Source organism: Squalius cephalus, assembly GCF_949319135.1.
Source record: "Squalius cephalus genome assembly, chromosome: 12".
NCBI lineage: Eukaryota > Metazoa > Chordata > Actinopteri > Cypriniformes > Leuciscidae > Squalius > Squalius cephalus.
The window spans coordinates 7,378,846-7,405,260 of NC_137133.1; the positions used below are offsets into that span (position 1 = coordinate 7,378,846).

Below are 26,415 nucleotides of genomic sequence, written 5' to 3' on the forward strand. Positions count from 1 at the left end.
ACAAATCTTAAACATTCACGATGAACCAATGAGTTTCCAAATAATTTCTTTGGTCATGTGTTATTTCGCCCAGGGCACCAAGTAACCCACCTATTTTTTTATTTTAAAAATAAAAAAAAATAGGTGCATGATGCCCCTGGAACTAATACTGGCAGCCCCACTACATACGTGATGTAGTTTTAATTAGAATTTTCCAACTAAAAAGTAGAACATGACAGCACAAGCATATACACATGTACTCGTGGATAGAAGTGGAAAAAATTGAGGAAATGAGAAGGCATGAGTAGGTACAACAGAATCTGGGAAAACTGGAGTATCTGTGATCTGCTGACAGCTTGATGTTGAGATAACGAGCACAGAGAAATCTCTAGCACACACGTGCAGGATCTTCAGCTCCAGAGAGACTCATCTCAAACACCCACCATGGCTGTGTGCTAATCTACCTCCCTTCACTCCAGCCGTAATTAGTCTCATGTCAGGGGCCACAATTAGAGCCCAGAAGGATGCCGAAAGAGGGACGCTTAGAGATCAGAATGGACAGGCTATATTCATTTAAACTAACTATACTGTACAAAAAAAAAAGGTGTTTGTACAAAATAAGAATAAAAAAATGAGGGCAACACGCTTGCAAGGTTTTTTTTTTTTTGTTTGTTTTTTTGTCAAATTTGTTTACTTAAAAGTGCAATAAGTGATTCTCTACAGAAATATTCTTTTGTTATGCTGGTTGAAAGTATCCTCATATCCTGATAGCAATCACTATATTCGTCTAAACGTATTTTTATAAATATATATCATATGTGGAAGGCATAGGACCATAAAATGTTTGTTCAATCATTTCTTTCAGTCCAAATGAAATTGTACCATGAGTTCCCTGTCAGGGATTTTAAACTTTCTAATTATCAAAGAATCCTGAAATTTTTTTTATCACGGTTTCCACAAAAATATTAAGCAGCCCTTGTTTCAACATTGATAATAACAAGAAATTAAATTAGTGCATTAATATGACAAATAGTCATTTTTAAATGTTTTTTATTTAAAACTAAAATATTTTAGTATGAAAAAATACTATTTAGTATAATTTAAATATTATTTATAAATAATTTAAATAAAATTTTAACATTTAAATAAAATAAAATAAAACAAAAAACGAAACTGTTTTAACTCCTCTAAATTAAACTGACTTTCTTTGCATGTTGGTTCGACTTCAGAATATATCGTAATAGAAGAGCTGCGTTTAGATGATTACTTGTGTTGCAATTATTATAATTAATAATTCAATTTTGTGGTTATTTCAGCATTATTTACAGTGCTCGCCTTTAGAATAACTTTAACAGTGCTTGAATACTTGTTTGGATACTTCAGCCAGCGAGAAAAAAGGAGGCTCATTCATCAAATCATCAACAAATCTGAGTTTTGTATAACAGCCATAACCATCCATTTTAGTTTATGTCAAATCAAGGTAAATTAAATAACGACCTTTCCCTGTAGTCAACATTTCAATATCTTTTTACTTTATTGTGCAACATTGCTCTCTCTCTCTCTCTCGCTCTCTCTCGCTCTCTCTCGCTCTCTCTATCTCTCTCTCTCTCTCTCTCTCTCTCTCTCTCTCTCTCTCTCTCTCTCTCTCTCTCTCTCTCTCTCTCTCTCACTCTCTCACACACACACACACACACACACACACAGGCTCACAAGTGTGTGTTAGATGGGCACAGCTGTGTTCCAATAAAACCCAGCAGCAGATGGAGCTCAGTGACAGCAAAGAGGTCACATTGGACTTTAACTTTGACATTTATAGAGCATTCACTAGCACAAGTGGTGACAGGAGAGAGCAGCCCCTCTGAAACGCTATTAATTATCAGTCTATATTAAATGCTGTCAGACGACAGCAATCTGCTAGCCACGAAAACAATTTATAAACCCTTAAACCCTGCTACCAAATCAAACATAACTAGATCACATTATTATTAAAAGTCACTGCAAGTAATGAGTGTTTCTCCACTGCAGGACAGGACAGGACAGGAAAGGAAATTAAATTGTTAAATTTGGTCTGCTGTTTTTAAAAGCTGCAGAGGAGGCCCTTAACGTCCTTCACAGGATGAGACCACTGCCAAGTTAAAACAGGGCAGCATGTGCAGTCTAGCAGACAACCAGATGGACGTCAGGTGGCGTTTTTTCACACCAGGTGAGACTGCAGTCCCATCTGTTGACAATTTGCACTTTTGGCTGCCTCCACACATTCAAATAAAGCTTGTGCGGGGCTCCTCAAGGCCTTAAAAGAGCCCTGCTGCCAGAGAAGGCCCATTAGTGGGCTGCGGGTGGCACTTAGGCCTGAGGACAAGCAATGAGGCCCGTCCTACACTACAGAAACACACGGGCTGGATGCCTCTGGCTCCCTCCAAGCTGATATTATACTAAGTGGGATGTATGGATAAAAGACCATCCCATCCTTTCCATCCCATTTTCTTGACGCAGCTTTGCGGTTTGCTAAAGGTGCATTATAGGCTATGGTCTTTACAGTGCTGAAAATATACAAAACAAAACAGCAGAAATACACCTTTAGGAATAAAAAAAGGACAAAACACTTTGTCAAAGAAAGTGCTCTATTGAAATTCATGGCACAATGTCTTTGTCTACAAGGGTGGAAATGTTCTCCAGGGTGCTAACAGCCTTGTGTTTCTGTGTGGTTTGGATGTGCTGTGACTTTCAAGGTCTAATTGCTTTTTATACCCTGTGAGATGAGGGGGAAGACAGCATCCATTGTGTTCCTTTGACACAGGGCCAGTCAGCTTTTCTTACAGCAATATTCTGTATTATGCAGAGGTGTTACAGGAGGACTACCGAATGCACACTTGTTGCCATTGGAATTCATTCCGACAAACATGATCTTCCGTCAAGAATTGCATGTTATACTCACAGCTCACTAACGATATTTTAACAGAATTTATTTGTTTTATATTTTTGAAACAATATTTTATATCCAAGATTTTTCAACCTGAGGTTCCAGTCATTGCAATCATGACCTGGATATAAAAACATGAAGGACTTCAGGGGGTTGTAACATTGCTAAGCTTGATAAACTTGCATGCATCCATTACTTATAAAGCTTTATGATGCATAAATGCATAAAGCTCAGGAAAACACTAACCACCACAACAGTGACTACAGACAACACACTATTTCACACTACAAATAAAATAAAATAAAATAAAATAAAATAAAATAAAATAAAATAAAATAAAATAAAATAAAATAAAATAAAATAAAATAAAATAAAATAAAATAAAATAAAATAAAATAAAATAAAACCTTTGGTTTTGCATCTCCTTCGTTGAGTGAATATCACTACACTACAACTGTGACAATAACCAGGCAATGATCAGGCAAGGTCACTCTGTCCAATCAAGACTTTATGACTTGAATGCTGCATTTCCATGGAAACCTTGACATTCCAAGCTATCATTGACAAGAGAAGGATATAAACTCACAAGCTCATCTGTGTCCTTTTACCATAACTCTCATACATGTTTGCGTCCTTCAGAACGTGCATAAAACTAGGGGTAACTCACATTCACAGAGCTTAAGTTTTTTTAATCTTATTCATCTCTCTAAGCATCAGCCATGACAAATGGCTCATCTGTGACAATGGGGTCACAGCGAGCCATCCAAATGCCCATCAAATTGCATTCCATATCAAGATGACTTAATGCTCAATCTCCTGACGGGAAGGTCAAGTAGAACCAAGAAGGCCAATAGGAGACAAGCAGCGGCTAATCTGCCTGATAATAATGTCTAGCTAATGCTAAGTCACTCAGCACACAAACATATCAAGGGTGAAATATTAAAAGTTTCATTTGGAGCTTTAATGAGTATATACTGTAGTATTTAGATTTGTGGTTTGTATAGGAAATTTTGTCCTTTTTGACTTTCTGATGTGCCACACACATTTTTACTGCATGCAAAATCAATTAAGATGTCCATGATAACCTTGAACCAACTCGTAGAAAAGCGTTTCATGTGCTGAAAAACATCAATAATATAATGTTTACCATTTCACTATTCTGTTTGATTAAGTCACCTTAAGTCAGAACACTACCATCTAATTAAGACTGCCATCAAAAAGGTGATATCTTATTCTCTTTGAGAAGGGTACTTGAGTCTTGTCTTAACAGCCTGATCCTCGGCCCTGAACTGGACATGAGCTCCATAATGCCATATAGTCACATAAACCCTGCGATGAGGGACTCCTTTATATAAGCTAATACATAACTCTGCTCAAGGTAAAACCATAAACCAAATCACTAGGCCATAATCACAAAGATCTGTATATCTGCAAAGTCTCCATGTGGCATTGGTGCAGAAATAGACACGAGGACCACCAGAGACGTTCTCAGTAAACTTCTTACAGGGGTTTCAGATTGTTTAGTTAATTTTGCTCAGATCATGATATCGAACATTTTAATTCATTTTGGGAAGTAACACATTTTTTTATTAAATAACATTCCTGAAATGTTTCTAAATCCTGAAAAATATGTATCAATTTAAAAAAAAATGTTAAGAAGCACAACTGTTTTCAATATTAATAATAGTAAGAAGTGTTTTTGAGCACCAAATCAGCATATTAGAATCATTTCTAAAGGATCATGTGACTGAAAACAAAGACTGCTGGGTTTTTTTTTTTTGCCATCACAGGATTAACTTGCATTACATTATGTTAATTTCACAATATTGCTGTTTTTAAGAATTTTAAGAAGCCTCCAAATACAGCAAATCAGACAGAACTAGAGGGACTATTGAATAATTATTACATCATTGATGTAATGTGATGTTTTATTTAAAAATCCCACTTTTCAGATAATTTCAACACTCCTGGGGCCTCATTTATAACCATTGCGTACGCACAAAACAGGCCCTGAAAGAGGCGTACGCCACTTCCCAGACATAAGTTGTGATTTATTAAAAAAACTTGACGGAAAAGTTAGCTCACCTGCACACAAACTCTGACCCATGCATACAAACGTTTTGGAGACGTTTTGGAGTTAAATGGCTTTTTGGTCACTTTTAGACCTAATTTTTTAAGAAAATTAAACATATACAGCAAGATAATACATATAATTTCACTCTAGCCTATCACTTGAAACATCCATCCCTTCTTAAATGTCCGCGTTAGCGAGCGAGTTGGGCAGTTTAGTGAAGCTGAATGCTGTAGCATATCTAACGGCGGATGAAGGAAAACCGTAAATCTTCATTATGAGTCCTAATCAGTGCATAAATACAGTGCATGTTCTCAATAACAATTTAAATAAATAAAAGAATGATTTAAACAATGTTTTACATCTGATATACACATTTAGATTAAATATGACATTCTCATTAATGGAGTTAAGCACTTAAATTAAATTAAATCATTACTGAGTAGTTATATATATATATATATATATATATATATATATATATATATATATATATATATATATATATATATATATATATATATTCTATTATAAATATAAATATTTGCTGTGGATGCAATGCTTTTGAACACTTTTCCTGTGGCATGCTATGTTTTAACTACAGCGAGTATTGCTTACCATGATAACAGCAGATTGTCTGAGAAAATATTTTCGCACAAATAATGCACAATAAGGCCTATATCTGTTTCCATAAAAAATATAAATCTGGCCAGTGGAAAAGATTGAGAAAAACTTTCTCTGAAATGTATTTTATACTATTTGATTTACTTATTCAGAAACAAGGCAAGGATATAGGCTACTAAATGATTTTTAGCAATTTAATGTGACGGCACATCCGTATCTCATGTTTTCCTAATGTCTTGTACCATTAAACATGGTATCACGTGGATGAATATGCATATGCAAATGATATGCAGATGAGATATGCATAGTAAAACTAGGCGTTGGAAGCTCCATGTATGGTTATTTGGGAGTGGAGACGCATGTGCGCACAATCTTCTGGGATTTATAAATGGAATTTTGCGCAGGTTCTGGCATACGCACAGTTTTATAAGTCTGAATATTTTTTGGCGTACACCATTTTTGGCTTTCGGGCGCACGTACACTTTTAGTAAGGATCCTACGCACAGTTTTATAAATGAGACCCCTGATCATGAAAAGGTGAAAATACTTGCTTTCCAACCAACACTTCAAAAGTAGAATAATCAGTTTGTACAGCTTCATGAATAATAATTAGTCATGAACTAGTCATGCAATAGCTACTCTTACCAATGAACGAAGATGTTCTGATGCGCTTGTCACACGCCACACTCCCTCCAGGTAGTGTTGTACATGTAGAGGAAGTGGTGTGACAGTGGCTAAACAGGTTCGTTTGCCACCCACTTTCGCTGCTCCTTCTTGACTCCAACCCATACCCTGTGGTTTGTCCCTGGATATGGAACCACAAGGATGTCCGGTGAGGTTTTGACTGCTATGTGTTGGCCATTCCCAGGAGGCATGGGGTGAGATGGCACTGTGGGATGAAACACGTGGTGGCAGCAGGCCAGAAAGGGGTCCGGGCTTCAGGTCAGGCATGTCCTCGAACGCCAGCCCCAGGGCAGAGTGCAGTGCCAGGCGCCTCAGGTGGTGAAGGGGGGTTCCACACACTTCACAGCTGCTCTGGGATCCGCAGCCCCGAGGAGGCCATTCCAGAGTCTGGAGCTTGTCAAGGAGGAATGCTGCAAAGCTCGGGTCCTGCAAGGAAAGTCAGCAACATGACAAGTAATTACAGCACAGCTGCTGAATAAATCTTGGTTTTGTTAGTGCATCGTTCTGGTTAAATTAAAAGACTGATTATATTTTCTTTGCTTGTGCATTAATATTCTCTATTCAGAAAGCTGGGCTTAATTTATAGTTGATTGGCTTGTCAATCATGCAACACAGTATGATGCTGTAAAAGCTTTCAAGTAAGAACCAGTGGCAGCAACAAAGTTGACATATACTACAATAACAAGCATTTAACATCCTCTAAACTATGTAAATGAAATGTTTCATGAGGAAAAGAAAATTCTAATTATTTATTTTCTTTTCTTTTACACATATACAATACTGATATCATAACTAGAGATCTAGAACAACAACAGCGACAATAAATATAAACAGCTCTCTTGTGATATTATTGTTAACTAAAACTGAAATAAAAATAAAGCTAAATAGTCACACATAAATCTATAAAAAAATTAAAAAAATAAAAAACCTACAAAAGCTCATAACAAAATTACTAAAACTTAAATCAAAAATAAAATGAAAACTAAACTATGAGCCAGCAATAGCAGCTTAAAAGTTCCCTAAATACTTTTAGTGGCCCCTATAAAAATATTTAGATGAGGATATATAAATTATGGTAAACTTTTGGTGAACTTTATTAAATAAATGTCGCTTCTAACAGCTGCTCCTTTTAAAAACCATAAAATCAAAGCTTTCTCCATGCAATATTGTGTGTAGCTTGATTTAAGGATTGTAATAATAAGTTTATGCTGACAACACTCTAAGTTTATATTTTGCGGGAGTGAAATGGAGGTCAGGGGACAAAGCCCCGACCTCAGCAAGACACTATACCATGATTAAGTGCTTTTGTCTGGGACTGGAGGACTTCTACAGCAGGTTCATTCACTAAGGGGGGAAACCATTCGACATTGGCATGCCAGATGCCTGCAATCTGCTTCAGTCGGTATGCAGGCAACCGCTCCAACCTGTTAGAGCTGCCTATGGGCATATGACTTTACATTTATTCGTTTAATAGAATTGGCTAACTTCTTTACAAGGAAGTCCTAAGCCTAGTCCAGAAAACTGATTATATGATGACTGAGAGTACAGGAAATGATACTGCTAATGCTGCTGGTAATGAAAGTGAATTAGTTGTGACTGAATAGAATAGAATAGAATAGAATAGAATAGAATAGAATAGAATAGAATAGAATAGAATAGAATAGAATAGTTCAAATCTGACTTAAAGGTGTTAAAATAAGGCAAAAAATATAAAATAATAATAATAAGAAGAAATAAACAATAATAAATTGCAGTAAAAGAAAATTCCCTGAAATGCATCTAATATAAAATTAAATAAAAAAAATAAATTAAATAAAAGCATGCAAAAAAAAAAAAAAAAAAAAAACTATAACATGAAAAAGATGCTCTGCATCTCTATTAGAAACATGAAGAGTCTAGTCAGTTCAGGCAACAGCCTTCATGTGTGTACATTTAAACACTGTGAATTGTAAAAATGCAAAATGACAGCTGCAGAATGCAAAATGACCAGATGACACGGATGGAAGCACAAACATGGCGTGTGTTAGTCCATCCACCCACTCAACAGACACAAGCTGCACTTGTTAAGTGCAAGTCACACCACGGTGCTATTGGAGAGGACCTTCCTTTGTAAAGAGATTTAAAGCCAGGCTGCCGTCTGCATCCTTTATTGTGTCTGTGGCTTCTGGTGTCCTCCAAGGCAAACACGCAAGTGGTTATTCACAAGTCAATGCCTTGCTATGAGCCCGTGCCCTCTGTGCCCCACCCCACATTTGCTCGCACTGGCCACTGCATTCTGATAGACGGGACAAAAGGGTGAGGTTGAGCTGGCACACTTTGTGATGACAATAGCGTTAAAGATTTGTACCCATCAAAACAGCATCTTCTCGACATGTTGACAACAAGAACCAAACTCTTCCAGGCCTGAGTTACGACTACAGTGTTTGAGGGCGGGTCAAAGTAGATGCTGTTCACAGGCAGCCAATGAAAACCATAGGCAGACAATATGCAAATTAGTTACATTGTTGCATAGGTGTGTAACAGGAATTGAGACTGGAATTGCTGACGACTCGTTTCAGCAGTTCAGATACGATTTTTTATTTTAGGAGACATGTCATGCGCTTTGATCTTTAAAACTTTACATTCACAAACAGCTATATTACACACTGCATGAAAAGTAATATTTGAAAAAGCACAATAGAGGCAATGTAATTAAAAAAACAGTTGCGTATGCACATTCAATTCAATGCATTTGTTACATATTGTTTTAAGCAGTTCTACAAAGAAAAGCCTTACTAACCTTTACTAACCTTACTTGCATAACACTCGCAACCCCAAGCCAAAATCCAGGCCCTGAAAAAAATGTCCAAATTATCACGATTTTATGCTGTACAGATTATTTCCCCCACCTTAACCATCCACCAACAGTGACTTTCTTTTCAAACCTTATAAGGCACAATAGGGAGATTGAAAGGGATGAAAAAATGTAAGATCTACAACTGCACCTGCAATAAATCTGAAAAACTTCCTGGTAGGCATTACTGGTGATGGACTACCTTTCCCTGTTCACAAAAATAAATAAATAAAGGCGTAGCTTAAACAAAGAGGAGTGTGACATACTGACACACAGTTAAATAAAAGATAGGATCGCGGAGGCTGTCGACTATGATGCAGTGCTAGATATGAGGCTAAGAGAGAACTGAGGCCTTCCTTCGAAGGCTTCATCCATGCTCCACAGAGGAGAAAATTGCTGGTGAATTGCAATTTTCTGTTCGGTTAGGTAACAGACAGATGATGGAGGTACTGAAAGAAAAAGAGGAGAGGAACAGGAAATGGAAGGAAGGCAGGCAAGGAATAAGTAAGGAGTGTTGGGCGAAATCTAGTGTACATGACAGAACACAGTAAGAGGGCACATTCGAGTGACTGGAATGAGTTTGAGAAGATTCATATTATGAAACGTTCTGAACACAGTCATATGGGCCGTTCGCACACAGAACACTCTTATGTTTAAAAATGTGAGGGGCAGTAGAACGGAAAAGAACACCTGGACCCTCTACGCATTTTTAAAAATGTACCTTATTTTAACCGGATGCACAAATAAATATTTTATAAAATAAAATGAAATTATTTTACCAAGAAACTTCCCGCATTCATACACAATAAAGAACTGTTTTTATCTTCATTTTACAGCAGCTTTGAAAAAGGTTTCTGAATCCCAAAAATTAATATCTTAATAGCTAAAAATGTGACGCTCAACATGCAAAAGACACTTAAAAAGCATTGAGGTGATGCATCAGTCAAAGACATCCATAAATATTATCCATACAATAGCTGTGGCAGACCCTGTTTTTGACCAACTGCCAAGTCACACGCACAAAATTGTGGGATTTCATAAAGTAGGCAGTGAATGATACATCTATGCTAGATAAATTGGATTTGGATGTGTCTTGTGGTCTCCAGCATTCTTAAGCTCATTATAAGCCACAGTCTCAACAAAAAGACCAGATATTGCAGCGTCCCACTTATAACAGAACCCTGTCTCAGCAAAACGGACAAAAAAACAACACAAGATCTATATACTTTTCCCCTGAACTTTTACTTTTTTTGAATGATCACAATAAAGACAAGGTTTTTAATTACCTGCGATCCGATAATTCTGGCTGATAAAACTTGACTGGTCCTGTCTCTTGACTACTACAAGTTCTCGTGATCTCTCAAGCCACGGCTTCTGGTATGCAGTCAGACCACAACTGACTGAACTCAGAGACAATTCTACTTACTCGCAAAGCAGTGTTGTAAATCACTTCACACACACAATTGAGAATTATCCTCATAAGCAGCAACAGACGGAGTGCTTTGTATGCTGGAGGTCGGGGGGAGACTGGATCCTCCTCTATCAGAAATGGCCAGCTTATTTCAGAAATGCCAAAAAGACCTGATATTAAACTTCAAAATGATAAGATACCAAGACATTAAAGACAAGAGAAGATATTCAAAATGTCATGCAAAATGATTTCAACAAAATGCCTTGCTAAAACATCCATTTTGAGAGGAGAATATATTGTGCTCTCAAATGCAGCATGAACTCAGTTTGGGGGTTTTTATGAGGTGGAAAGGGAGAAAAAAAGGAGAATAATGCACAGTACAAAAATTAAAACAACACAAATATAAAATACATTTCTACAAATATTTCTAAAGTAAACTGTCCAACACACTAGAGGATACCAGGTGATTACTACAGCAAAAAGGTTACCATTAATAACAAAAGCTGAAAAGAGCAGGTACTATTAAAAATACTGTATTAAATATTATGAAACTTGATAATATTATATCAAGTAGTAGAAAGAGGGCTGCCCCCCAGACAACCCTCATTTATTTGCCTCTTTGCATATTTATACCAGCAGTCTTCTCATCCAAACACCTGTGTATCTGTGAATCTCGTCCCATTGAAACCTTCCATCCCTCAATGGAAGTGTATGTTCCTAAAAAAACTCATTAAAAAACTAATTATGCATGTGTCACAAAATACTCTCAAATAAGAGACTCTAATTAGTAATGCAAAAGAATCCTGTCCACAACATGAACTGGCTATATACAAGCTACATTAGAGGGTTAGTTCACCCAAAAATGAATTACTCACCCTCCTGTCATTCCCAACCCATAAGACTGTCATTCATCTTCTGAACACAAATGAAGATCTTTTTGATGAAACCTGAGAGCTTTCTGTCCCTCCAATGACAGCCTAAGCAACTACCACTTTTAAAGGTAGTAAAGACATAATAAAAGTAATCCATGTGACTCCAGTGGTTTAATCTCAATTTTAATAAAATCTTGTGGAGCAAAGAGACATTGACAACACGCCGACAGACAAGACAGAGCAGGTTATTGTTGATATTAAACAGACTCTCAGCTTTAAAATTCTGTCAAATTTATTACGAAATTCAAACAATACCATTCTGGCGCTCTTTAATATGGCGCGATAGCTGTAGCACCTCAATTTAAAGCTCCAATATGTAATATTTTTTCACCACAAGAGGGCGCAGTTTCCAACAATAACAAAGGCGAAGCTTGATGACGCTATGAAGGAGGTGACGATGGGAGATGTCGTTTTTAATGCGTTTTCACCATCTAGCGATGTATCTAAATGGAATTAATGAATCATGATCACGGATGAGGTAATTTATTCGTTTTTGTATTACCTGTATGTCTGATCGTATTATTTTATGTCATCATAATTAATGAACTGCAAGGAACGTGAAATGTTATCCTATATTATTACAGGCATGTAGTGTAATTCATATCTATTAAAATCATCTTTACTGTAACTATTACGTTACTTGTACAATAATAAAAAAATAGATTTGCTTACCTGTCTATCAATACACTCGCGAGAGCAGAGTCTCTGTCAAGTCCAAGATTGTCGCGCAGCTCTCTCCATCTCGAAAACGCCTGGCCGATATTTATCCGAGTTTTATTCCTCCGTTTGTCACACAGTCTGCATGTATCCGAATATGGACGCTTTCGTTTTGTTGGCACTTCAATACTCGCCAAAGAGTAATCGTGATCCATAACAGCTATAACCATACAATCTATGGCTATAACACTATAACCACCACTTCCGCATTTGACCATGTGATATTCCAGTGTGGTGGAATATCACATGGTCCACACCGGGAAAAAAGGATAGTGCGGACATTGCGTCACTGAGAGGCGACATTTCTTTTCCGGGACGGACAGTTATTTAAAATCGGAATTTCTCTGAAATAAAAAATCTTTGGAGACTTTTGAGATATTGTAAGTACACAACTGGAGGAAATATATCACACTGTGCAAGTTATTTTCGGAAATTTTATTACAAAATTGTTACATATTGGAGCTTTAAGTGACACGGGAACAGATCATCTCTTCCTCTTTACCACTAGTTATAGCATGAAATAAACATGAATGAACATGAACGAAGATATGTTGAAAGTAACAGTACACAACTTACTGAAATATATCATATCTCATGTCTCATAAATTTTTTAACCATGGAAAAAACAGCTTGTAAATAATGTTTGAGAGAGATGTACAGTACCTAAAATAAATCAAAATGAATCGATATTGAATCACATTTTAATCGTGACCCACAGGCCAGTTCTGATTGAATATTATAGTTTTAAAACAATTGCTTTCCTGCTGTTCTCCAATTCTGGTAGTATCTTGCTGTAACTACTATACATTCCAGGATCCCTCCCGAAATCTACCGCAGATTTTCATCAAGGATTTTTTATTTTTTATTTTTTTTTAATGTCTTTAGAGTATAGTTTGTATCTTTGACAGTGAAAGCATTTAAAAACTTCCTTCCCAGTCAGTCATCAGTCTCTGATTGGTCATTCGGCACCAATGATACCAAAGATAATGGCGTTGACGGCACAGGCATAATTGACTATGGGATGCAGGGAGAAATTGTAATGATGGCACTTAATAGAGCAATTATGCCCCATTAGGATAACATCTCGCCCAATAATCTCCCATTAACATGAGCAAGCGCAGAGATGATGACAGCATTTGATTACATGTGGGTGGGCCTATATTACACATTCAAGTGACCGTCTATAGAAATACCATTTTTTATGACTCCCAAAACATGTCTACCAACGTTGTTTGTCTAATTTACATTTAGAAGACTAATTTCATAGAGAATTGTAAACAAACAGGTTATGGCAGATAGACAAATTATAGCATGCTACTTGAGTAATTTGTTTGCAATTATAGTCTCCCTGGTGGGTAGAATTTATGCCAAAGATTTTTCTTAATTAGTATAATATTGTCACTCACAAATGTTTTCCTGACAATATTAAAAAAATGACTGCAGTGTTCATAAATTACTTGTGCGGCAATGAAAGTTTCTTAAGAAGGGAAAGGGAATAGCATGCCTGCAACTTTGTTTTGAGAAAAGTTCACCGTACATCCCATATATTGTCAAACGATGTAAGTGACAGAATACCAGAGTAGGGATTTAGTTCTGTAAAGGATAGAGGGATGAAGCAGGAATAAAAAAACAGCCACTCTTCCACCACAGTGACTTAGCAAAGACTTGTTTATCCTGGGTTTCTCTTGCAATCCAAGTCATCCGTATCAAAGCCGAGTTCCTGTCAATGTAATGAGAATGTTACGTAACTGACATGACACACACATACATCACTGATGCATTCAAAGGAATGCTGCCTCTGTGTAGGTTATTGCATAATGCGCTTGTTGATATACACACAGGTAAAATGAGAATGTAAGAAAATCATAAAGATTAGGTAAGAGCTGCCGAATCAAATCTACAAGCTGTGTTTTTAAAAAATTGGAGTCATTGGTGTGCCACTTTGATTGTTTCAAACAAACCGAAATCGAGATAGAAAGATTTGTTTCACTCTGGTTCAGCTCTGTGGTCAAATAAAGAGACTTTAGAGGGCTTAATTAACATTACACACAATCCTTCCAGCAGTGATTATGGAGCAAGTATGTCATCCCTTATTGAAAAATGTAGCACTCTCATAAGAATCATTAGTGTCCCACTGATGCATATCAGCCAAGCCAATTAGCCAAATGATTAATACAATCATTCAGCAGAATGAGTCATAATAAATGAATGGAATAAATTAATTTTTCAGATGGTGCTGAAATAATTTCATACTTTGAACATAAATATTATCCTACTCTCATATGCCTGTTTCTAACTATTTGTATCTTCTGGCCACAAGAGCAGCAGAGTTGTATGTGTAGAAAATGTTATTAGGGATGAGCATATAACTGCACTTTGAAACCTTACAGGGATTAAAGTGGGGAAAAGATTTTTATCAGCAGTAGTTTTAAGTGTGCTTTTGGTCAAACAGACATCTTTGATGCAGGATAAAAAGGGAATGTTGGCTTTCTCTTAAGCAACATTCTTTCAGACACACAGAGCACACTGAATGATATTTGACTGGCAGAATAAACTCTGCAATGTTCTTGTAGAATTGATTACTTTCATTTGCTAGAGCATATAGTGTCACGCTCTAGAATGATGACGTATCTGCATAGTCACAAAGATGATTTGGAAATGACTTTGCATTAGTCAGTCATAATATTGTCATCTACAGTACATGTTACTAAATCTTTACACTCCTTAGAAAACCTTCTCAAGACTTCTATATTTAGTTCTTCTGTTCAGTTCTATGGGTAATCCACTTATGCCATCCTATATATCCTATATATTTCATGACCTGATTTTGTCAAAGTGCTCCAAGTATAGGCTTTTTAAACGCAGACAAAAAGTGGCTGGACTATTTTTATGATTCATTTTAAACTGTTTTGCTCTTTGTTTTCATCAATCATGTGACGAACATACATATTAAGTGTAATCAAAGTGCAATTTAGCTTTATTTGTGATGTTCACATTTTGGAAATGTTTTTGATATATTTATCAGTCTTCACTGGAAATACAGTACTTACAGATATAGGGTCCTATTTTAACGATCTGAAACTTAAGTATCAAGCGCGAAACGCAAGTAACTTTGTGGGCGGGTCTTGGGCGCTGTTGCTATTATACCGATGGGATAAATGACTTTTGCGCCCAACGCAAATCTAAAATGGGTTGGTCTGAAGTAGCTTCATTATTCATAGGTGTGGTTTGGGTGTAACGTGAAATAAACCAATCAGAGCGACATCTCACATTCCCTTTAAGAGCAGGTGTGCTTGTTCCATGGCGGATTGCTATTATAACGGCGGATTTGCCAGGCGCGCCCCAGGAGCGCTTTACAGCCGAGGAGACCGACGTTCTCTTCAGGGCCGTAAAACACAGAGAAGTGACATTGTATGGGGATGGGAGAAACCCACCCAAATTAGCTTAGGTTAAACAGGTGTATAATAATTTGGGTAAATGTGTAAGCTAGATTTATGCCTATTTTTCACATCTTCATGGACACAACAATGATTTCCCTCGTGTGTTAATATTTTTCCTTGTAATAATGTATGGTTTTCTAAAAATGAGAACGTCTCGGGTTACGTATGTAACCCTCGTTCCCTGAGTAGGGAACGAGACGCTGCATCGATACTCGATACTTTGGGGAATGCCTTCGGCATGAAGCGTCTGAAGTCAACTATGGAACTATTCCAATCTTGATTGGTGCAACGTCACCCGTGACGTCGCATGTGACGGTGATCCGGAAGCTACAAAAGGGTCACAGGAACCAGGAAATGTTAGCTTCTAATTGGTCAAAGCAAGTCGTTCTCAGGGGCGCGAAAAGTGTGGCCGAGGGATGCAGCGTCTCGTTCCCTACTCAGGGAACGAGGGTTACATACGTAACCCGAGACGTTCCCTTTCGTAAAGGGAACTCCCGCTGCATCGATACTCGATACTTTGGGGAACGAATACCCACGCCGCCACACTGAGAGAAAAAACGCCCTGGTATAAAGCATCTGGTACACTCACGGACGATAGAATGAGTAGAGGGCAGATCCAAACTAGCTTGTCATAAGATTTGGTGCAAGAAGGGGAGGTCTGGAGCCGGAGGCTCGACTGACCTCATGGCTGGGAGCCCCAGACAGTAGAAAATATTAGATGAGAGGTGAAGGCAGAAGCGCACCTTGTACTTCAAATATGAGTGGTTTTAGATAACCAACTGTACTCTTAATAAAGGGAATAGCTCCTAACCCTTGATGCATAACTAGATGGACTGACTCCTCTCAGCCTGAGTCCTAATGTAGGAACCTCAAAGGCTACGACCTTGACCATCCGACACATGCGATGGAGGATGGAATACCTGAAGAATCTTAACATTGCCTACAAGTACCTCAGTACCGGGCAAAAATAACGTTGAGTGGCTCCCACGCTAGCAAGTAAGAGGGGGCAGCACCACCACTCTTCCAGGGAGTAAGACGAGCAGGAAGCAGACTCAATAGATTCTCCTATATATACTTATATATTCTCAAATATATAATCGTATACTTCATCCACAGGACATGATGGGTGCCAGGGATACCCCATCAGCCTGAAGCCAATAGGCTGGATGAAAAGGATCCATTCTCCAATCTACAGGAACATGGAGTTTCAGTGGGAACGTCCCTTCAAGAACACCCTTAAAGGCTTGCGGAGGGCACTGAAGGCCGCCACAGAGGCCCTAAGCATGAACAGGAGATCCCGTTAGAGAGCGGGATGGAACACCAGAACTGAAGCCAGTGGGCAGTAATACACTGGGTTCGATGCCCTCCCTAACTTAATTGTTTAGTTCCTAGTAGAGTGGGGTTCTAGTATGGATGTCCTGACCGGTGGAAAGGGCAACCTAATTATGGGTGGGACCCCCTCAGGGGCCAGACCCATAGTCTCCATAACTCTGGTCGGGGATGAAATAATATACCATCAGCCTGAGACAGAAGATCTCTCCTAATAGGAATTTTCCATGGAGGACTCTCCAAGAGACTAATAAGGTCCGAAAACCAAATTTGGGCCGGCCAGTACGGAGCTACAAGGAGTAGTCTCACTCCGTACCTCCTGACCCTTTCTAGAACCCCAGGGAGCAGAGCGATCGGGGGAAAATCATACAGATGTGACCTCAGCCACATCTGTACCGTGGCATCCAAGCCCAAAGGAGCTGGATGTGAGAGAGAGTACCAGAGCGGGCAATGAGAGTTCTCATGAGAAGCGAACAGGTCAACCTCCGCCCGGCCAAACTCTGTCCATATAAGCTCAACCACTTCAGGGTGGAGCCACCATTCCCCGGGCCTCGGCCCCTGCCTCGACAGGATGTCTGCTCCCATATTTTCAACCCCAGGAATATAAATAGATCTGACAGAGAGAAATTTGTCCTGGGACCAAAGAAGAATTTGATGCGCCAGTCTACAAAGAGGGCGAGATCTCAAACCTCCTTGGCGGTTGATATAAGAGACCACCGACATATTGTCTGTCCTAACAAGAACATGATGGCCTCTGAGGTCTACAAGGAAGTGCCTCAGGGCAAAAAATACAGCCAACATCTCCAAGCGATTAATATACAATGTGAGATGATGGTCTTTCCAAGTACCTCGGGTGTAACGGCCCTCCATAACCGCATCCCAGCCCGTGAGGGACGCATCCGTGGTCAGAGTTTTTCTCTCACATGGTGCTCCCAAAACCGGGCCCTGAGACAGGAACCATGGTTTCTTCCATACGACAAGAGAACGAAGGCATCTGCGCGTAACTCTGATCGTACGAAAAGGGTTTCCCAGAGGAGAAAATCCCTTGTTCCTGAGCCACCACTGCAAGGCCCTCATATGGAGCAGACCAAAGGGTACTACCGTGGAAGCTGCAGCCATAAGACCCAAAACTCTTTGAAAGTATTTGACAGTGATAGCCTGGCCTAACCTAATACTCTTCATTGTGTTTAAGATAGTATTTATACAAGCAGGAGACAATTGTGCCCGCATTGTGACTAAGTCCCACTCTACTCCCAGGGACGTAGTCCTCTGAAGAGGAGTTAAGGAACCTTTCTTGACATTGAGTCTCAACCCCACGCACCTCAGATGGCGCAAAACAACATCTCGATGTTGAATTGCTAGTTCTTTTTGACTGAGCCAAAATGAGCCAGTCATCTATAAGATACGGACCCCCTGAAGTCTCAATGGAGCAAGGGCCGTGTCCATACATTTAGTGAAGGTGCGAGGGGATAAGGCTAGGCCGACTGGAAGAGTCCAGAACTGATGCGCTTTTCCCCCCAAAAGCGGATCTCGGAAACTTCCTGTGATGGGGTTAGAAGGGAAAGAGGAGTTAAGGAGCTTGTGGATCTATCAAGACAGACCAGTCCTCGGAGCTGGTCTGACTGACAGTCGGTAACTTGAATCTGAACCCCCTCGGAGGTTGATCCAGTACCCTGAGATCCAAAATAAGGCCTAACTCCCCCCCCTCATAGGAACTATGAAGTGCCAGCTGTAGAACCCGGGCTCCCGTAACCAAGGAAGAGCCCACTTTGAGGTTTCCTGTGTTAAGAGGGACTAGACTTCCTGTTCCAAAAACCGACCCTGCTCGGGACTGGCCGACATGTGAACCACCCTTAGTAGATAATATTTGTATATTAGCTCCACCATAAGCAGGACCCCCTAGGCTATATTTTGAAGACCCCTCGGGGTGTCTAAATATGCCATTATGGGGACCAGTCCCTCGAGACTGGCCTCGGCTATAAATTTCCAAATGGCTTTGGTGACCTGAAGCAGCTAACTGGCAGGAACTAACCGAAATATGCTCTCTACAGACCTCCTGAGAGGCGGCGAACTCGACAGTGCCGCAACGTCTTCGGGCAGATACTGCGATTTGTGTTCGCTGGAAGCCGATGTGTCCCGAAGCGCCATCGGCGGCGGGAAGCAAACATCGATTTCCTAAGGGCTGCATAAGGGGGCGAGACTCCTGTACTCGCTCTCCTGGGGGAACGCCCATAAGGGTCTGCGTGTTACGACAAGACCTCTTAGTTGAAGCCTTCTTAGCCCGAGAGACAATCCTCAGACCTGTCTTCGGTATGGAGAGCTTCGTGCGAGAATGTTTCTTCTGGCCCCAAGCCTTATACGGGGGGGCACGAGAGGAAACCTTCTCAAAATATGAGGAGCTGGCGGCTGTCCCATGAGGCTGCCCCCTGGCAGCAACCCCATGAGACCTGGACTGACAACTGGGGATAGCTGATTGTCGCTCTGCCTCCTGAAGCCTCTCGACAACGGTTCTTGCCGCGTCGCCAAAGAGGCCAGAAGGTGAAAGGGGAGCATCGAGAAGGAAAGCCCTGTCTTTCTTCCCGATCCACAAGCGAATAAGCCATAAATGTCTCTCTGAGACGACTAGTGCTGCCATAGAACGGCCAATAGCACGGGCCGTCTCTTTAATAATACGGAGAGATAAGTCAGATACTCTACGATATTCAGTAATATAGAGTGAGACCTCCCAGTTATCATCCACCTGCTTGAGGAGGTCAGCCAGGTATGCCTGTAATAACCCCATTGTGTGTGGGCATGCACCAGCTCGACCACCGCCATATATGCTTTCCCTAACAAATTCGATGTACGAAATTTGGAGGGAAGTGTCTGAGCTATCAGGGGTGACGCAATGTCGGGGAGAAAATATTTCGCAAAATATTCCTCAACCCGAGCCATCACCTAATAACCATTTTCATTAGATTCCCTAAAGGATGAGTAAATATATACATGGGGGAAAATAATTGAGATGAAAATGGATTTTTCCACGAACTTGATACCTCAGTATGGAGATCAGTGAAAAAGGGAAGGCTCTGACACGAAGATTGTGACTGGGTCTGCAGGAAGCGCTCATTCATTTTATTTTTCTTAGTCGCTTCCTGCTTATTATATGGCCATTTAACATTTAATTTAACCACTGCCCTGATTACAACCTCCAGCAACTCCTCACTAACGGGAATATGGGGTGGCGAATCCCCCTATCCACGTGATTCAGTGTTAATAGATAATATCTAACTCCTCGGAGCCAGATAAATCAAACGCTGTGTCTTTAACACGGTCGGAAGAAGCCGCAGCGCGGGCTTCCGAACCGTGCGCGAGACCAGTGGAGCTGGTTAATAAACACTGAGAAAGGGTCGCAACCGTCTCAGTATCATATGCCAGCCCCACGTGCGAATCACATGCATACAAGCGGCGCGCTGCCTCAACAGACGCGGGACCTGATGCACTGGAAACGCGAGCCTGATCTAATTGATCGAACAAGCTCAAACGGGAGCGGAGCTTTTTCATTGAAAACAGTTTGCACAGACAGCGCCCTCGAGCACCGCCCGTGCATGCTCCACTCCCAGACAAACTACACAAAGCGTGTGTGTGTCATCCTCGCTTAAATAACGTGGGCAAGGGGAAGCACACTGCCTGAATAGCTTCTCTTTTTTCGCCATAAATAATACTCTTTTCACGGGACAAACAACACCAAATAGAACAGACAAGATGACATAGAGCGCTTGCTGAAGACCAGAAGCTAACATTTCCTGGTTCCTGTGACCCTTTTGTAGCTTCCGGATCACCGTCACATGCGACGTCACGGGTGACGTTGCACCAATCAAGATTGGAATAGTTCCATAGTTGACTTCAGACGCTTCATGCCGAAGGCATTCCCCAAAGTATCGAGTATCGATGCAGCGGGAGTTCCCTTTACGAAAGGGAACTGCTGCGTCTGTGTGTAGATGAGATAAGCAAAGTGTATGCGCGTTGTGCACACGCTACATTGATTATGGCCAAGCATGCGCCCTTAAAATAGCATATAAATAACATGCGCAACGCGCCACTGACTTTAGACTAGGTTTTTCCTGGTCAGTGGCGGAATTGTTTTCTAAACCTGCAAAATAGCATCAGGGAACGTTTGCGCTGGAACACGCCTCCTCTTTGCGCTGAACCGCCCCCCCGGGAGCACAAATGCATTTGCTAGTTTACCGACGTGCGTCTGTGGAGGGAAAAGTCCGCTGTGCGCGGGTGCAAAATAGGAATGATACATGCGTCTGTGTACAAAGTCAATTGCACTGGGTGCAAGATAGGGCCCATAGTCAAAATGAGCTAAAGTAGACACAATATTGTTTTCTTTTACTGTATTCACATAAATGTTCTGTTTGCAAACAGCTATCAACTTAGGTCCTGTTGTCTCAGTGCTGGAGAAAAAAACAAACACTAGCAAGTTTAAAATAAAAGTTTTAAAAAAAAATGAGGAGGATGGATAACCTAAGAGTATTCCACAACAGCAGGAGAAACGATTCAATGTTCCATGTCAACAAGGCAGTCAAAGTTCCTATTTTAGGTACCTCACCACAGGTTTCGTCTTTTATGAACTTGTTTTTGAGCCAAGAAGGTCAAAGTTGAATATACCAGGCCCCCAGTCAACAGAGATCAAATGAACAGTTTCACTCCTCCCTGTGTCCGCCTGTAGTTTCCTGTTTTTACATGGAATTGACAGTGATGGTACCTCCTTTTAAAGAAAACATGGCAAATATTTTTTTACTTGTTAAAGCTCTGCTGTTGTGCCCTCACACATGTTGCCTCTGTTTTTCAGCAGGCCGCCAGCTGAGTTTCCTCTCTATGACTCTCACATTATCTGTGTACATTCTGCTAGACTCACATTCAATTGTATCTGTCTTCAAGAACATTTCCTTCTTATCACCAAGTGTTAGTATGAGAAACTTATTTATGCAAGTCTCGGCTAAATTAACAATAATGCACCAGATCACCTATAAAACTCTTGCTGTTTAGAGAAAGCTGTTTAGAAATGTCAATGAGATAATAAACTTCAAGCATTCAGTTATTTTATATGCTGCAGGTAAATGTCACACTAGGCCCAGTCAAATAAAACAGAAAAGCTGCAAGCTGAATTTCTACTTTAAAAGATTCTTGCAAGTGCAGTAAAAGATAAGTAGCAAAATACTTGACCACAAGAAAGTGTGATTGACCTCAACATTAGAGAAGCAATTAGACTGGTGGTTCTCAACCAGTGGAACGGGGGCCCAATAGGGGGCCTCAGTAAGATCCAAGGGGGCAGTATGATTACTTTCAATTATTTATATTTAAATAATATAAATTAATATGCTAACTAATAATCAAGATGGAAAATGAAATAAATGTTTTCCCATTCAATAACTTTTTTTCAAAAACATACAGTTCTTGGAATTTCTGGAATCACAAATTGAATATTTCAAGACTTCCAATTATTGTTAATAAAATGTGTTCAAATTCAAATATGGTGTTGAACAACGTGTCAAAAAGGTTGAGAACAACAGAATAAGACGGAACACTTTGTTTATAACAACGGGATCTCAAAGTTAACACACCACAAATGCTGTTTTATGAGCTATTTATTATCTTGCAGGTCATTGTAAAGTTCTTTGCATTTCTGATTGCACAGTGAAGCTAATCATAACTGTTTGCTAAATATAATAACTATAGATATACTGTTAAAATGAACTTGGACAGTTTTGCTAAGTCATGTGTGTGAACTTTGAGATTCATTAAAAAAAAAAAAACTTTGGTTTTAAAGAAATGGCTGGTTAAAAGAAATGGCTGAAGATACATTAGTTCTGGGAAAATCATGAACTTTTTTCCCCCCGCAGATGTTGCTAGGTTTAATATTTTGTATCCAATGTATCCAATTAAATGCAGTGAAATTCATGCATTTTGTTTGACATTTAGTTAAAACAGTGGATCTACCATTGTACACCGTTAGTCAGATTTTCAACCTTTGTGTGTTTTTAACACTAAAATAGGGTGTGTGCACATCTACAAGATATCAGTCTAGAAATCAATACACCAGATTTTCAATGCATGTATTTTTCCTCTAACATAAAAAAGTACTATGAAGTCTATGAAACTTTTTAATTATTTCAGACAGCTTCCTTTTGATGACATTCTGACTTTGTACTCTTAGCTTAAACTCAGTCTCAGGTGCGAGAATACAGCTATCTCCTTAACACAGCTGCTGTGCGTCTCACAAAACACCAAAATCTCCCATTCCAATCTTAGAGCCATCACTAATGACAACTAATCTGAAAGAGTGACCGCCAGGCAGGCTGTGGCTGGAAAAGAGATAAGGCGGTTGAAAGTAAGGCATAGACAACCTGGTTGCATGTCAAAAGAAGGACAAACAACTGATGGAAGTGACTTAATCAAAGACGAGTTAACACTCCCAAAGCAGTAATCACGAGTTCAAAGTAGCCGGAATAACAACAAGGAAACTTGTAATGACTTGTCCCGTGTCTGCTTCACTGGACAGCTTCCCTGCTCTACTACAGCACTGGTTTCCAGAGCTCATGAGAAGAGAGCCGTAACCCTGCAGCTTTATTGCTCCAGTGGCTTTTGAAAATGAGTGTGGTGAGGGTTATAAAGCCAATGAGAACTTAAATATTCCTGCTTTGACAAGGCGTATGGGGCCTCTTTGGACAAACTGGTGCATAAAACTGTGGTGGTACCGCACAGAAGCATTCTCTTGAGCGTACTTTAACACCGAAGTTACACTGCAACACTGTGAAAGGATAAAGCGTCTCAGCGACTTCCTGCTTTGTGCTAAGATTTTACGATATTTGTCAATGAAGAAAAGCCTTTTTTTTCTTTTTTGAGTGACTTGGGCTTTCAGTGTGACTTATATGATGCACTTATCTCAGTGCCAGACGATGAAAGTTGATTGAGGTGCAGGCTCAGGGACAGAACTGAATTACGGCTACCAAACCACTGCATTGATCTGTTTCACAGCTCACTTAGCCTGTTATTCAATCAATTTCAGTGTGCTTCTATCAGCTTACCTGTCCCAAATACTCAAGCTGATCCAGCCAACCACACTCTCAGACCCCTATTGCCTCAGGTTAATGACAAACTCTAAAGGACACAGTGACAAACCTCTATATCTCTTTCTTTAGTTGGATTTGCACCCGTTTTCTTCACATCTTCCTAGAACTGTTTCTTTCAGATCTCTTTTGACCATTGGACTTTCTTTTTTTCTCACGGTGTGATCACACTAGACTTCGTGGTCCATTCAGTTACATTATAAGCATACAAATCAAAGAGACCGATACTCTGACCTCAATTTGCGCTGTCCAAAGTCATTTAGCATTTTCAAAGCCTAGTGTGACTGCATCTTCACTATGTTGTTGTTTTTTATGCAAAGCAGATTTTAATAGAAATCGGAACACCTATCATTAAAAAATCTCTAAATATTCCATGCCATTTGGGTTTGGTTTTATTCCATATTTTGGCTAATTTGATTATGCTTTCAGCTGCCAATAAGATTATATTGTTGTTAATGTAGCAGGCCTCTCAAGTGTCACGCACTGAGCGTGACAGTCACTCAATTCGGTCTTTTGTCACGCACTCCCGCCACACATTGTATTTCTCACGTGGAAAAACTATTTAGAATATATTTAATATGCCGAAGCTCCCAAAATTTCTCTGACCGCGCCGCTCTCACTAAGGAACCGGAAGGAATCAAGCGCGTCTCCCCTGGAATTCTTAGTCGAGCCTGCCACTTACCAGCCAATCAAAAAAAAAAAGAAAGGGGCTACACAATAGCTAATCAGAAAATAGCACTATTGTATCTGGGTAAGATTTAAAGAAACAAACATTGAAAAAAAAAGCATATCCTGGAATTGTTCACGTGATTCTGCTACAACGTCTTCCGAAAGTTTCGTTCACCCACAGAGGAAACCACTGGAGCTCCGAGCATCACTTTGAGCACAGAGTAAGTCATGATCTCCTGTTTTAATGTTACAACAAATTCACAACTTGTTTGACACAAACAGTGACAACTTGACTGCTGTTAGAGAATGTTTCCCAGATAATTAGCATCAGTTTTTCACGAGTGTCTGTAACTTAGCCAACAGTTTAACAGCCTGTTCACTGACAACACCAGCTCAGAACAAGTGGTCTAGGCCTAGTCATATTTTTGTTATCACACTTTGACTGACATATTGTCACATTATGAACATCTCTCTCTCCAAATAGGCTTAATAATTTTATTAGCACTAAATAAATTAAAGTGTATTGCATAGTCGATGTTATAGGTCACTTTTAAAATCATGTCATATTTTATAATTATATCCTGGCCATGGATGCATTAATCATTGCATCTGTCTTTCAAAGATGTCAGGTAAAAAGCAATTAAGCATCCTCTCATTCACCCTGAGAGGAAAGTCCCCTAAAAAGGCCAGGTTAGAGGATGCTGGCCCAGAGAAGGTGGCGAAAAAAGGGTAGGCCCATTAGAGGAGGAGACAGAGGAAGAGACAGTGCAGGTGGAAGGCAACAAGTCCAAAAAGGCAACAAACACTTACAATAAACAACACCAGTCATAATCTCTCTGTTTAAATCCATTCCGCAGAATTCCACAATTTCTGAAAATCAGACAGAAGTCTGCAGATTTTATCTGGGCCTGCGCATGATCACTTAATGCCAGATGTGCTGATTATGTGATATGTTTGTCCTGTGGGGTGGAATGACAACTGTTGGTGGCAAACTGGGGATCTTTTAACATGCAGCTCCTCTTATTTGGTGTCTCTCTCACACAGGTGCTGATTTGTAGGTTTTCTGAACATAGTGCAATACCCTGATTAGCTCCTGGCTCTGTTCCATAGCCTGGGCGGTCTATAACCCACTCTTCACACATGTTCCCACTCACACATTCACGAGTCATCATTAGCCGTGAATGAGCACTCTGGAGTGATTAATGCAAATGCAGCATTGATCTGAGGTCTGTGCTCATCTGCAGGAGTGTAGCCGCTCTTTACCTGCCCTGCCTCTGCGACTACAGAGAGAATCAAAGGTCACTCTCATTAGTTTGGACTCACCAGACACAAAACTCCATAGTGGCCGGATAAGCATACAAAAATGCCATGGTGGCCAGATATGCCAACATTTCATTAATGTGATTAATGGACATGCAATGCTAAAAAAGTTGAGTCTGTATTATAGTATCTGTAAATATAAGCACACTTTTTTTGTTCACGCCATCAACATTTTGTTTTGTTTTATTTTGTTCTGTATGATTTATGAAAAGTGATAAAATTATCACAGAACCTCAAGTAAGTGGCATAACATTGTATATATTAAATTTGTGCATGATTTGCATTGATAAATGCTGTTCTTTTGAACTTTCTAATTGGAATGATTTGGAGGATCATGTGACACTGAAGACTGAAGTATTGGCTTCTAAAAA

The 26,415-nt window shown here is 39.7% G+C and overlaps 1 protein-coding gene across 1 annotated transcript in view; it reads right to left on the bottom strand.

The window, feature by feature from the left end:
* The window catches only part of kif26aa (kinesin family member 26Aa), a 77,366-nt gene that overhangs the window by 36,190 nt on the left and 14,761 nt on the right, over window positions 1–26,415 (bottom strand). The window contains exon 3 of the mRNA XM_079888740.1: window positions 6,240–6,704. Coding sequence (XP_079744866.1) covers window positions 6,240–6,704 — 465 coding nt within the window. The remainder of the gene's footprint in view (window positions 1–6,239; window positions 6,705–26,415) is intronic.